Below are 15021 nucleotides of genomic sequence, written 5' to 3' on the forward strand. Positions count from 1 at the left end.
TGGTTTCTGAGTCCATTTCTGAGCACAATTCAAAGTTCTAGTTTTGGACTTTAAATCCCTAAACAGCTTGAGATCAGGGTAAGAAGGGATCTTCTCCTGTATGAGCCTGCCTCGCATTAATATTTGTAGGCAAGGCTGCCTATCCTATTGATGTCAGAGGTGCATTAATGGGAATACGAGAGACGGTCTTTTCAGTGGCTTTACCCAGATTTTAATACTCCCCCGCTTGGGAAGTTTGTCTCACCTCCTCTTTGGCAAGCCGCCAGGAGTGGGAGAACCTTCGTTTTTTGGCTGGCTAATGGCCTATTTGTTGGGTGATTTTAATTGATGCTCTTAATTTCTTCTGCTTATAAATATGGTTAATCATTGTTTTTAATGCTGTTTATTAATTGGTAACATTTATGATGTATTTTAATGTTTTAATTTGTATTTTAATTAATTTTCTTTTTATTGTTAGCTGCCTTGAGCAATATTCTGCTGGAGAGGCAGGATATAAATATTCTAAAATAATAATTGATGATGATGATAATAAATATACATATGGTAGTATTGATACTCAGCATTATTATAGTATTTTAGAGTGTTCAGAATTGGGAGGGATAGGAAAACTGGGGGGAGCAACAGTGGAATGAAAGAGGGTGGAAGAGGGCATGGCTGGCTGAAAGCCTGAAGAGGACCACTCCACCCTACAGCATTTTTTGCCAGTCCCATTTATTTTACTACTGGTAGGGGGTCACTATATGGCAGAGAGCATTTCTCTGAGAGCCTGGTCTTCCTCACAACAACCCTGGGAGGTAGATTTGGTTGAGAGGCGGTGACTGGCCCAAGATCATCCAGTGACCTTCATGGCTATGCAGGGATTTTAACCAAAATCCCCCTGTAACAAGTCCCAACAGTCTTATTCACTGCACCATGCTGGCTCTTCTTAGCAAGTTATCCTAACTTCATATCATTTATTCCCCTTGCCATCCACACTACTCGTCAATACTTTACCAATCCTTTCTGTCTGATGATGTTTTAAACCTTCTGGGTAAGGGTCAGATCATATATGTATTTTGTAACTGTACTTAGCTAAGCATAGGGATGCTCGAGGAGCTTGGTTTTTGTGAGTTCCGATAAGAACTGACATGATCTGTACCTTGCTGACCTAGTGTGCAGGCTGTAATGCAATTATCCAGTTCTCCAAATTTCGTGATGCAGCTCCCGGTTCAAAAAACATAGAGTTAATAAAAGCATATGTTCAGTAATGTGTATATTTAGATAAAATACATCTATAAGTGCATAGTTTGTGGGAAAATATATTCAAAGATATGTATTTTATATGAAAGTTTGTGTGGATTTTTTTTTTAAGCACATTAATGTAGAAATGGAATGGATTGGACTGAACAGATGTAAAATTGACTTGGACCAAAAATAGACTGATCCATCCATCCCTAGCTAAACATTACATAGTATAACTAATATTTGTAGTAGATTCATGAACTTGTAGCTTTCTGGGTAATGTTATTGATAGATGTTTTATACTTGTATACTATAACAAATTCAGAGGGTTTTTTTGTAATCTCATTTTGGATTTTGTTTTTCTTCGTAAGACAACATAATAAAACACAAGCAATATAAACATTTTTATTTGTTCCATAGTGATTATTTTTGCAAGTATAATACATAGCATTTTACTGCAAAATTAGGAAAGGTTGGCATACTAATAACTCATGAAATAGAAAATTGCTTTCAACAAGTTAACAAAACATCCTCCCTCCCACCCCCACATACCTAGCGTTTATTTATTTTTTTATTTATTGCATTTATAGCCCGCCTTTTTTCCTCTTGCAAGGAACCAGCAGTGTTCTTTCTAATATGAATTAAAATAAATAACCCCTCACTTTGAAGTTCTCTGAATGCTTGGTGTTGAAGGATGCAGTCTACCAAGCACGAAAACATTTGTGTGGGAGCATCTGTCTACATCTGTCACTTGAAACTCCTTTGAAAGTCCCAACCTCGAGACATGAATTAGTTTAATTTGAGGTGTGGCTTAAACAACGCTTCTGTTAAAGGTGTGTAAAAGCTGCTTGGCTCCACTTAGATGACAGTTCAGTCACAATTCTGTAGTGCCAGCAATATCAGTGGAATCATACCATTGTAAGTACTGCTGATCTAATAAATAATTTTTAAGAAATAGTGTACTAGTGCTGTGCCAATACAGCTTTACACATTACATTAACAGCAACCTACAGTGGAATTACAGAAAAAACTGGCAGCACAAATGTTTAGCATGGGAGTGTTAAACCAATCTCAAGATATCAGTATAGGTTTTGACTAAGCTATAAAAAGTTTTCATTGTTCCATTTGACTTTGGATAAAACTAATGTAAATCTGTATGTTAGCAAGGATTAATATGAGTGCTCCCAAGCCCACTTATTAAAGTATATTCTCATTCAGAACTCCACAACTACTAAGCTTTAAAAAATGAGTGGAAATTTTAACACTTAGATTGTAGAGGAATCAACAAAACCACATTGAACAATGAAAATAACAACTAAACTAAAATAAAATAAAAAGATTTGAGAACAAAATACGTCACAGACATGGTATGACACTTCTGTGTCACAAATAAGATATTCGTGCTTTTACAGGTTACACCTTTCATAAGAAAAGTGGATGCAGAAATTATTCCACCATAGTGCACTTAAAAACATGTCATTAACTTCAGTTTAGATTTGAACGTTCACTCAGAAAATCAGTTTATAGTCAGGAGATATTTGAGTTACTTTGAAACATAAATAAAAATGTAAAGATAGTTTATATTTACATGGTACAACCTGAATGGATCAAATGAGTCTTCCAGACTGAAAAACAGGAACTGAAAAGCTTGGCTTTCTGATGGATAGACAACTGTTCTTTCATGTAGTTGGTAGTGCATTAGAAAGTGAAATATTATGATACTCTGGTTCTCTTTCTCAGAGTAAACACTCTACTGCAGTCATTTGTTCGCACTCGTTTTGTTCCTTGCTGCAGTTTTATTGCTTCTCTTTGATTGGTCCTTTTTTGTCCTTTTGATTTTTGACTGCAGCGATGGTCCTGAGTATCTGATGGATCAGGAGCAGAGTCTGTATACTGAGAATTGCTGTCCTGATTATTTTTCTCTGCAATTTCTATTTGGACTTTACTGGGACTATAGGCAGCTAACTGACAAAGAGCAACAGCCGCTGTTTGCTTCTGCTCATCACAATTGTCAATTGTCCTGAGTTCTTGAGCTTCGTTTCTCTGTGTCACAGTAAGAGGCTTATCAAAGGAGTCCCTGTCCATGTGATTCTTAGGGTTGCATACTTCTGTTCCCAAACTTTGATTTTCAGTTTTTAGAGGTTCACTATCTTCAGCATCATATGATGAGCTCTGGAGGGATAATTTTACATTACAGTTGTCTTTTACTGAGAGATTCAGAGGCATTTCCTGCAGTTCCATAAAGTTCTGATTTTCCATTTGGAGATTGGTTGTGTACACATATTCATGAATAATGTTTGCATCTGGCTTCTTGGAAAGATTAAGTGGTGTTATCCCTGTGTCGTCATCAGAATTGGATAGAGGCTCCTCATTACCATCACTTGCATGTTGTATGTTTTCACTTTCACTAGTGACATCATTACTATGAGGAAAAAGAGAAAAACATAAAAATTGGTATCATGTAATTAGGCAAAATAAACGTAGACCTAGTGTTGCATTTTGATTTACATATTGGCAGTAAAAGCAATGCAATGAACTGGTTGAAAATAAGGTATCAGAAGTAACAGTGCTGTGGGTTGTTCTGTAGAAAAATAATTAAATTTATTAATGTAAATATGGAATACATTTGTTACTTTGGTTAACATTTGGTTTGCATGTGGGAGACCTATGTTTAAATCCCTGTCAAGCCATGAGTAATTCCTGTTTTTGTCTAATCTTCATGATAGGATTGGTGTGATGATGATGAAATAGAAGAGAATGTTGTGGTCCACTCCATGCTTTTGAGATATGCTGGGAAGGACATTTAAGGGAGCAATCCTACCAGGATAGGCAGCCCCCTCCGAACTCAGAGGCGACCGCCTATCCAATGCAGGGCAGGAGAAGCGCGGAGGGGATTGTCCTCTCCGCGCTTCATCTGCTCTGCATTTTCGACTAGACAGCAGAGTGGGGGAAGCGCCTGCCAGACGACACATTGGATGTGTAGTACCGGCATTTCCGCCTTCCCTGCCCCAGAACGCCCCAGGAATGCCCCGTGTTCGCTGCTCTGCACTTCTCTTCCAAGTGTGGAGCACGGGGCTGTTTTGCGCCGCCTAAGAGGCAGCGCGGGAGTGGGGGAAGGTTGGGCACAGGCTCTGAGATCGGTTCCTGGAAACCGACGTATCCTATGGCCATCTAGCCGCTGACCAGCGGCTATAGGATTGCGCCCTTAATAATTTACAGTTTAAGGGCTATGGTTACAGACCACATACCTGTCTTGTGGGGCTTAGTGTAGAAATACAAGATATACATTTTAAAAATAAAATAATAGAGATTATTGGGAGGTTGGACGGTTGCTACTTTACTTTTGTCTTTTCTAAAACATTCTGTATGTATTTAGAGGGAACATTCATCCTATCCTCCAGTCTCAAAGCAAGGAGCAACAATTTTATGTCAAATTACTTCTTCTATGTTAACCTGCCCACCTACAGAGGCCCTGTTCTGTGTTTGACCACATCATCAGTGGGTGGGGACACAAGTCTGGGCCTTTTCTGTTGTAGCTCCCATATTCTGAAAACCACTTCAGTTCAGTTTAATGCCAACTTTAATGGCATTTCAGTCAGTCAAAAATTGTGATATATGTCATACCTTTGGCTGGGAAAAACTTTGCTTTTCCATCTTGGTGTTTTTGCTTTTATGTTGGTTACTTTGTGATTTTTTTTCCTGCTTGGATTTTGTGTCATGTTAATTTTATTCCTTTGATTTTTAATTATGTTTTTTATTATGTTGTATGGTGTGTTGGATGCCCCTTCAGGCAGAAAAGTGGTTTGTAAAATAAATAAATGGCTCCCTGAACAGCTGAGAATCTAAGGCTGAAATCCTATGCACACTTACCTGGGAGCAAGACCCATTTAACTCAGTGGGACTTACTTTTGAGTAAACATGTATAGGATTAGGTTGTAAATCAAATAATGACATTCAGATTCAGAGAAAGCAGCTGATACACCTTGCGATATCAGTATAAAATTAATGAAACAAAATGCAGTTTTGCCTACTATAATTCGCAATCACTTTCATATTTACCTTTCCACCCATGCATGTCTTATTCGCTCTCAGTTCACTCCATTTTCTCTAAACTTACAGCATATTCCCATACATGTCTATTTGGAAGTAAACTGCACTGCATTCAATAGAGCTTACAGTGGAGTGTATATAGTAGGGATAGAAAAAAGCTGTCCTGCAGTGTGTTTGCATTCAACCCGTTACCTCCCCTTCTTAGCTGCCCCCCCCCCCTTTTCGGTACCCTGCAGTCCTCAGTTTTTCCATGCTGGAGGGGGAGGATGATAAGCCTCTTTCTCATCACCCAGCACAGAAGCCAAGTTAGCTGCCAGAGCAGGGACAGAGTGAGAATGAGAGAGAGAGGGAGAAAGAGAGAGAGAGGAATGATGGTGGCCATCTTAAGAGAAAAAGAAACTGAGTGGATGGCTCTGGCCACCATTGCCATGTGGTCTTCAAAAGGTTACCCTGAGGGAATGTGGTCCTTGGTGGAACAAAGGTTCCCCACTCTGATGTGTGGTATTGCATACTTAATTACTCACTTACTCCCTGCATGCCCTGTATTTACCAGTTTAATATGTAATGAATTTGTTCTAGGAGTTCCTGTGTGAAGCATCCTGAGGGGATGTTTGCTTTTCCTATAGAAGTTTTTAAAAATAGGTTAGAAAGATAATTGTCTTTCTTTCTCTTACCTTTTGGGTGAGTTTCCTCTGTCTTCCTTTGATAGAGGCAGAGTAGATTGGTCTGTACTTTTCCGCACAGGTCTGAATGCTGTAAAACTTTCTTCAGATTGATCATACTTATTAATATTAATGGAAGATGACCTGCTAGAAAGGTCGAAAAGGCCTTCACAACCCTGGCTGGTCTGAGTGAAGTTTGTTGGGCTGGGTCTGCCTGGAGACCCTGTTGCTGCACTTCCAGCACGAGGGCTCATTTTGGCATTTTCTCTCTCATTTTGGTCCTCTTTGGAATGGCTTTTGGCATGTAGCATAGAGATTTCTTTTTCATAATCAGCTGTTTTTTTATGAGAATTCAGTGAATGTAACCTGGCAGGACCTGAAGCAGCTGGATACAACAAACCTGTTTCCTCCATTAAATGAGAACTTGGGTCCCTGTTAATACTTGTAATGTGTGGTAGCCTGTAAAATGCTGATTCTGTTGGTCTACAAAATCCATATGGTACTGGCGGATTAGGATGGTACTGCTGGAATAAACGGTAGTGTTCATAAGTTGCTGGATTTATTGGTTTAGGAAGTGGTCCAGGGTGAGGAAGAAAATGTCTTTGATCTTGATTGCTATAGACAGAAAGCACTGAACTTTCACATTCATGTGAGTTTCCTGGAAGGAAGTAAGGTGCATAGATAGCCAATCCATGCTCATACAAGGAAGGTGAATACTCAGGAATCATAGGTTGCATATAAGATGGAATGGAAGTTAAGCCTTTCACAGGTGGAATTTTATGAGAGAAATCTGGTGCAATAAGCGTAGAACTTGTTTTCCATGGGTTGGTTGGAGCATGAAATGCTGACTTGGTGTGAAAAGAAGAGCCTTTGCTTGAATCGGAAAGAGATGTCAACTGAGATGTATCATTACTGTCTTTACTGTGTCGATGCTCTCCCACTGGAACAAAAGCAGAAGGTCTTACGATGCCCTCAAGACCAGGCTGCATGTTGGCTGAGCATTCGTCTTCATTACTGATAAGAGTTAATTCCTTCGGAATTGATGGTTTTTGCCCATTTACTGATTTACTTGTTGCTTGAACTTCCATGTTTTCCTTGGTATCATCTTTGGCAAAAGCATACTGAGGTTTAGAGTCAAGATTTGAGAGGGCTTTAGAGGAAGTTGGTTTGGCTGCAGATTCTGTCTGATTGATTTGCTTAGGCTCCAAGGAATTTGACTTTGAACATTTGATAACACGATCCTGCTCAGACACTAAAGTGATTGAGTTTTTGCAGAGCCCATATTTCATATGGTTAAAAAGGTGTGATTTTTCATTGCAGGTGAAGGGGCATTGAAAACACTTGTATTTGAATGGTTTTCCTGGAGGCCTTGGGATATAATGAGGTTTTTTTGGCTTACGCTCTTTGAGGAGGCTCATCTTCCTGCTTTGATTAGTAGGTTTAGGATTTCCTTTATGTTAATTTGTTAAAGGTGGCCTTGTTTGGTTTAAATTCTAGATATATGAAGTTCACCAGACTTTCTTTTGATTCAAAGAGATTTTCAACATATCTGATTTGAAGCCAGTTCTGGAAAGCGTCAGGAGAAAATGGTACTCACAATGGGAAACTGCAACACAAAAATTAATGTTAGAAATAATGGAATCTGAAGACTTGAACAAAGATATCTCTTCTTTCAAAAGTTGTGTGATACATATGTTTTGCATAAGAAGACCTTTGCTGGATCAAATCAAGAGTCTGTAGACTCTAATATCCTATTTTCAGCAGCCTTAGGGAAGCCTATAAATAGGAAATTATGGTGATGGCTGTCCTGTGTTGTATGTTTCCAGCATCTAGTATTTAGAAGTATACTGCCATTGAACATGGAGGCTCCATTTATCTGTCTTGTCTAAAAGCCATTAATAGACTTAACATCTCTGAATTTGTCTAATCCCCTTTCAAAAAGTTACTTGTTTCTATTGCTACATCCTCTGGCAGTGAATTCCATAAGTTAACTAGGCATTGTGTGAAATAGTACATCACCAGTATGTTGGTGACACCCAAGTCTCCCTCTCCTTTCCATTTAAATCCAGGGAAGCTGTTCAACTGTATCTGTCAGTTTCTGGTATTGGTAATGGACTGGATGAGGGTGAACACATTGAAGCTTAAATCAGACAAGACAGGAGGTGCTCCTGATCATTTGAAAGACAAATCTGGGAATAGGAATTTCGCCTGTCTTAGAGGGGTTTCACAAACTCAGATTCACAGTTTGGGTGTACTCCTGGATTCATCTGTGAACCTGGGTCCCCAGGTTTTGGTAGTGGCCAGGAGTGTATTTGCATAGCTAAGCTGCCTGTTCCTGGAAATGGCTGATCTTGCCACAGTGACACATGCCCTAGTTACATATTATTTGGGCTACTGTATCACATGGGGCTACCTTTGAAAAGTGTTTGGAAACCTCAGGCAGGGCTGGTTATAGGATACATGTGATTGTCTTGTTACAACAGCTTTACTGGCTACCAGTCTGTTTCCAGGCGCATTTGAAGTGTTAATTATGGCCTATAAAGCCCTACACGACTTGGGACCAGGCTATTTGAAATACCACATTCTCGTATATGAGCCTGACTGAGTTTCAAGGTCCTCAGGAGAGGCCCTTCTCTCTGTCACTGGAGGCACATTTGCCGGGAACATGAGAGAGGGCCTACTTGGTGACTGCTTCCAGGCTCTGGAACTTCCTGTGAAGGAAGGCCCTGCTAGCTCAGTCTCTGATGTCCTTCCCCCAACAGGCAAAGACATTCTTACTCAAGCAGGCTTTTACTGTTAAGCTGACTTGTCAGTTGATGAAATAAGTTTTAACTGGTAGTGCTGTTTATTTCTGAATTGTATTGATACATTTTTAACTGATTTGGTTTTATATTTTGATTACGATTTTGTGTGCTTTGTATTTTATCGTTAGCTGACTGGAGTACCATTTGTGGTGGAAAAGCAGGATATATATTTAATAAATAACTAGTGTAAAGCCTGTGTTTCCACAGGTACTAGTAGTCTTAGAATGATTGGCTAAAGATATGTTTGGCAGTTTCCCTTGCGAATGGAACAACTTTCAGGGGGAATTTCTTGAAAACAGCAGCAGCTCCTCCCTCCTCACTCTCTGATTTGCCCCATTTGAAACAATACAATCTGAGGGTGGGGGAAGCATGGCCCTTGCCCCTAGCAACTGCCCCGAGGCCTAGCAGTGCCCCATGAAGCCTGCCTTTGAAGCAAAATGAATAAAAACAAACCCAAAAGAAAAAAGGAAAGTGGGAGGATGCAGGTAATAGAGGTCGAAAACACGTGTTGTCAGATCAGGTGCTGTTTGGCACGTTCTTTTAGCATTTCTTTAAATTTCAGGTTGAAAACATGTGATGTCAGATCAGGCGCTGTTTGCCATGGAGCAAATAAACTGACATTGAACCATAGAGCAATGGGAGACTGTTTGGTGGGGGGCAAATCAACATACTGTTTTGCTATTAAAGCTTGAGCTTTGAACTTTTTCAGAGTTTCAAAATTTTCTGGACATCTACGCTGCTCAAGCCTCATTTTTTTTTTAAAAAAAGAGCAAAATCGGTCTGGTAGATCTCTAGTAATAAGTGTTACGCTAGCGTATTCTTATATAAGATACTTTCTGTTGTCTTTTCTGAACCTACTACTGATCAAGTTTATTGGGTGAACACCACTTCTAGAATTATGAGAGGGGGGGAAAGTTAACCTTTCTTCAACCTCTCTGTATCAATCACCATGTTTTATAAAAGTCTATCATGTCTCCCTTTTTAATAATCTCTTTTTCTAAACTAAAAGCCCCAAATGTTTTAGCCTTTGCTTGTGGAGTAGGTGTTCCACCCCTCAGATCATTTTAGTTGCTCTTTTTTGAAGCTTTCTGGTTAGCAGAACTGCATATAGTATTCCAAATGCAGCCACACCATAGATATATATAAACCCACTACAATATTGGCAGTCTGATTTTCATTCCATATCCTAATATTTCCCAATCTGGAATCCATTTCTCTCCTGACATTTTTACTGAGCTGTCCGCCAACAGTCCTAAAATCTCTTTTCTGTATAAGTCATAGCCAATTAAGAGCCCAATGGTTTATGCGTGAAGTTGGGATTCTTTGCCTCAATACGTATCAATTTGTTCTTACACTGAATTTCATTTGCCATTTTATTGCACATTCACTTACTATGGAGAGTTCTTCATAATTTGCTTTAGCTTTTACCATCCTGAAGAACTTGGCATCATCAAGAAACTTGACTGTCTCACTGTTCACCCTTAAATTCAAAGTGAAGCTAATGCAGAAGAATCTTAGAAGCCTTTGCAAACAGGATTGCCCTAAGAAAATGCACCTATGTCTGTAGGTAGAGCCCTAATTAACTGACTTGAAGTCCAGGGGTGTCTACAACCAGAAACTCCCATTGAATTAATTAAAGAGAACTGATTCAAACAACAGTGGAGGAACATCCACTCAGGATGTGAATGGGAAAAAGATGAAAGCAGAGGGAGAGGGAGCTGTAGGTGGATGAGACAGAGAGAGAAGGCAGGGCCAGGTAACAGAGACAGAAGCTTGTGTACAATCCAGTTTAGCCAGTTGGGGAAGAGGAAGAGATTCCTTGCTGGGGAGAAGTAGGGCGGAGTGGGATTGACTCCATCCTGGAGAGCTGTCCTAGCTCTACTAGAGAGCAAACAAGCTTTTTGAACAGCCTAAACAAATATTTAAGTACCAACTGGTGTGAATAACTTGCAACACCCCGTAACAAGCCAGATTTTAAGTGCTTAAAATGGCACCCTCTCACCAGTTTTTGGCTGGTTATTTAAACAATCTTGCATTCATTGTTGTGTAGGTAGTTTTAGTATGTGTTACCAGACTAGCAAGTATTTATTTATAGGGGCATGATCTACTTGCTTTCGCTTAGAAAATGAAACAAGTGGATACTTTTAATACAAGCTGGTGATTTTCTCTGCAGATAAGTCAGATGGGCTTGTATTGACTTGTTCCATTATGTTTCCTGATTTTGAAGGCGTGAGAATCTCTCAGAGTCATGTTCTCATGATTTTATAGGATGTGTTATGGCAGAGATCTAAAACCTGATGATTTCATCATGAACTGTAAGCACCATTATCAAAATGATGACTGTTGCAAAACCACATACTGTATTGGAGTTACTCGAAACTACTGAAATACTCTGTTAATTTAACAGGAAAGTATGATGGCTTTTAATTTTTTAAAAAAAACTTTGTGCCCATTTCTGTTTAAATTTATAAATTGAGGTGAATGCTAAGTATTATTTCAGTAAAATATTCAGATTGGGAGGGGATTGGAAGTAATTATAAAAACAAGAAATTTCTGGCACCTTAAAAACAAACTTATTTCAGTGAGAGCTTTTTGTAGGTCTCATTGGATTTATGAAGTGACTTTATACATATGATGGAAAGCTCATGCCATGATACATTTGTTAGTCTTTAAGGTGCCGCATAACTCTTTACAATCACTGGACAATCAACATTGCTAAAGGACTGAGATGTTATTAAAATACCAAGATATAAAATCTTTAGATTATTTTTAAGTATTCATTATATATTTAAACCATTATGCATGGATTTATTATGGGTGCAGATTGTTAGAAACAATGTATATAATTTATTTTCTGTAAACGGGACTAACTTTTAGTGGTTTTTGACATGGGGTGGGATCCAAAGAACTACTTGAAGGATGCTCAAGGGATTTTTGTCTTTTTTTCAGCAGACCCCACATGAACTGAGAGTCCCCCTTGCTTCATAGCAGTTGCCATTTAGTATGTGAAGGGGGAACTGTTTGGAAAACACAAGCATTAAATCTCCTAGGGAGTGTGGTTCTTTGGATCCTAGTTGCAAAAATTATATAAAATAGAAATACAGTTTGGAAGAAGTTTAGTAGTAAATTTTAGTTTATTAGATTTGTGACATACATGTTTGAATTAATTTCTTTATACCCACAGATGTATTTGAACATATCATTACAAATAAATATATTTCTTGTTGTAAACAAACAAACCAGTTCTCAAAGAAGGCAATTTGAATTTTGGGTAATGGTGTATAACAAAAGAGGAAGATGTGGTGAGTTCAGTTTGTACCTGTTGTACCTTTGTCCTGACTTCTACGTCTCAGTGGAAATAATACTTGGAAGTTACTGTTGTCACAACAAACTATCCCCCAGGTTTAGCAAGTTGATATACATCACTAGTTTGAATTTGTATTTTTATACAAAGATGTAATATAAAGAGAGTATTAATTTATTGCTTGATATACATTTTTATTCATCCTGCTAATGTACATGGTTCTGTATTGCAGTATTTTGTGGAGACAGATTCACATTTTAAGAAGTTAACATTTGCATTGTAGAATCTCACCATTAATTCATGAGGAAAAGAAAGACAAATTATGGAGCCGTATATGTTTGTTTGCTTTAACTATATTTCTATTAATTTAACATGGATTAAAAGCAAAACTGGAGTTTTCTATGCATAATTCATAGGCTTATGGGTGAGGCATATCTTTCCAACTAGCACTCCTTTTTGAAGTGATTTGCTTCCAAGCAGTGAAGGGCAAACACTGGGCACAAAGGTAGCTCTTACAGCACAATCTATGGACATTTAATCCAAAGCAAGTCCTGTTTTGTTCAATAGGGCTTACTCCCTAATAAGTGTGTTTAGGATTGCAGCCTGAAATTTCATTCCTGTACATACTTAATTAGATGTAAGTCCTGTTGAACTCAGTGGGACTTAGACTTAAGAAACAAAAATAGGATCAGGCTGTTAACTCTGCTAAATTTGAGTTATATTTGATATAAAACAATTTGACTGCCTCTTTTAGCTTTAAAATGGGGAATTTTAGTAGAATTTGGTAGGGAGCTTTTTAAAATAAAATACACATTGCCATTTTGTGGGGAAAAGCAGTGTGAGCCAAAAGAGACTTCTGGATAAACATGAGCAGATATTCTCTCCCCACCCCCCAGCCCATATTTTTGCAATTATTTTCATACGGTGCTAGCCGTAGCTGTACTTTTTGCATCACAACCCATGCAAAGTTTCACACCTCTACAAGGAAGTATGGAGTTTCATTTGGCAATAGGTTTTCTTTTGTATTGGCTAGTTCTCAGTTTAACACTGAAAAATCTTAATTGTTGCATTGTAGCATCTTGCTTTTTTAAACATTCAAACGGGCAGCTTTAAAACGTTCTTTATTGAAAACAGTGGTATATTCTGCTTAATAGGTCATAGCTATGAACGGCTACGCAATCATTTTTAAAGAACATTAATACGCACACAGTCAGCTGCTGTTGCAGCATTCTTTTTGGTGATATTGATCTGGCTGACGAGTCTTCATCGGGGTGGAGCATTTAGAAGGGCATGCTGTGATTAAAATATTGTGATGTGGCATTATTGCATAACTCAAGATCATGCCATTGTCACCTATTCAGTATTTTGCAAGAACAAGACTTCTGAGTTTTATTTTAGTTTAGATTTTCCAGTGATTACTGTACTCCTCCCTTCTGGACTCCTAATCTTTAAAACAAAAATGTATTTCCTTTTAAAATGTGATGTTGTGTATGATAGAGGATAGAGCTAAAATGATCAAAATGACAGATTCTATACAGGTCAGGATGGGCTGTGAGGAAGGGGAATTAAGATTCACAGATTAGCTGTGTAGCAAACATTTGGTCCCAACTTTTCTGTCATGAAAATGAATTTCTTTCTAAAATAATTTCAAACAATTTTCAGTAAAGGAGAGGAATTGTCAATTTATTCAGTTTTGAAAGTCTAATATACAAGTGTAATTTTTAAATTAGTATTGAATTAACCTTATTTTTCGCTCTTCATCGCCCTCCCCATATATAAAATATGCTTTTATTAACTAGAGACGCAATTAGGACAAATACAACAGTAGAATACTATACTGAGTTTGAGTAATATTAGAAAACTAGGAAGATAGTGTATGGCAATCAGATCTAAGTACTCCAGTAGAATAGAACATAGGAAGTTAAACAAGGAAGCTAAATATGTACTTTAAATTAAAAATAAAACAATAGGTCCATAATAGGGTTTTCAACCTGAAAATTGCCATAACTGTTTGAAAAGTGAACAAAAGACCTGCAGCAAACAGGAAATTATTTTTGTATAGATTAAGATGATGGTATTTTTTCTTTTTTATATAAACTTTCTGGGGCAATGCACCTGTGCAAGAAGAGGAGTTGCCTTTTGTCCAAGGACAGTAAAGTGCAAGGGCAGGTTAACAAATACACCTTACTAAATTAACTAAATACATTCTTTCTGTTAGTTGATTGCTTTTACTTTTAAGCCATTTTGTTATTTGGTTGCTGATTTAAAAGTTCACTTACCTGTGAGTTTGGGGACTGAGGTCCAAGTTGTTCAGGGTTGTTAGACTGTTGCTGTCAGTGTTGAGAGAGAAGTACCTGTTTGCTGCTTGAATAAGTGAAACTGAAGGAGGCTGTTTCAATGGGAGGGACTTAAAAGTGGAGGAGTTAAGCCCTGAGGGTGTAGAGATGCACCTGATATTACTTCAGCCTGAAGCTACAGTTCATGTGTTTCCATCTACTGCTTTCATTTGATGTTACCTCAGCATCTGAGCTATCAAGCAGAACTCTTGTCATGTTTGTGCCCTCTAACAAGCAAGTTTTTGTTTCTCCCACTGAGTTAATAATCTCCTGTCAAGGGGAAAGGAACACAGTACAGACATGTTTCTCAGTTTAAGATCTTTTAAATCATTTCTAAGTGAAAGGCAGATCATAATGAAGACTTTAAATGGTCATAAAACAGTAGAAGAAATTCTAGGCAGCAACAACATTGCATTACTTTATTTGGATTTTCTAGTCCTTGTCCTTCTGTGAGAATACCTGTGTGCCGCAAAATTCCTCCCCCCCCCCCCTTACATTTGTCCTCACAATAACTTCTGTCTGGGAACGGCGAGACTGAACTAACTGAAAGTGTACTTGCTGTAGTAACCTGCCAAAGCTTGCCAGTAATCAGCTGCCAAATGCATTGTATATGGAAAGGAGTCACCTCAGTAGAAAACTGAGTT

The 15021-nt window shown here is 38.2% G+C and overlaps 2 protein-coding genes across 15 annotated transcripts in view; one reads left to right on the forward strand and one right to left on the reverse strand.

Annotated features, from left to right (window-relative positions):
* Nucleotides 1-15021, forward strand: part of TBCD (tubulin folding cofactor D) — a 219903-nt gene that overhangs the window by 54874 nt on the left and 150008 nt on the right. The window lies entirely within an intron of this gene.
* ZNF750 (zinc finger protein 750) lies at nt 456-14428 on the reverse strand. Of its 2 annotated transcripts, XM_084838335.1 has the most exons (3): nt 14321-14428; nt 5946-7539; nt 456-3643 (listed from the first exon to the last, which is right to left on the reverse strand). In XM_084838335.1, exons 2-3 carry the CDS (start codon nt 7349-7351, stop codon nt 2935-2937), a joined length of 2115 nt encoding a protein of 704 aa, XP_084694461.1. In that variant the 5' UTR covers nt 7352-7539; nt 14321-14428; the 3' UTR covers nt 456-2934. The 2 variants fall into 2 exon arrangements, with proteins under 2 accessions (XP_084694461.1, XP_084694460.1); XM_084838334.1 differs by lacking the exon at nt 14321-14428 and having other exon boundaries at nt 1617-3643; nt 5946-9165.

The sequence above is a fragment of the Heloderma suspectum genome, chromosome 2 (assembly GCF_057233095.1).
Source record: "Heloderma suspectum isolate Gila_16-S chromosome 2, 16-S_ref, whole genome shotgun sequence".
Taxonomy (NCBI): domain Eukaryota; kingdom Metazoa; phylum Chordata; class Lepidosauria; order Squamata; family Helodermatidae; genus Heloderma; species Heloderma suspectum.

Excerpts from the sequence above, each read along its gene's own strand:
- ZNF750 (XM_084838335.1), bottom strand. The coding sequence starts at position 7,351 with ATGAGCCTCCTCAAAGAGCGTAAGCCAAAAAAACCTCATTATATCCCA. Across the intron at positions 3,644-5,945 it reads AGAGGAAACTCACCCAAAAG|TAATGATGTCACTAGTGAAA; the intron begins GTAAGAGAAAGA and ends TTTTCCTCATAG.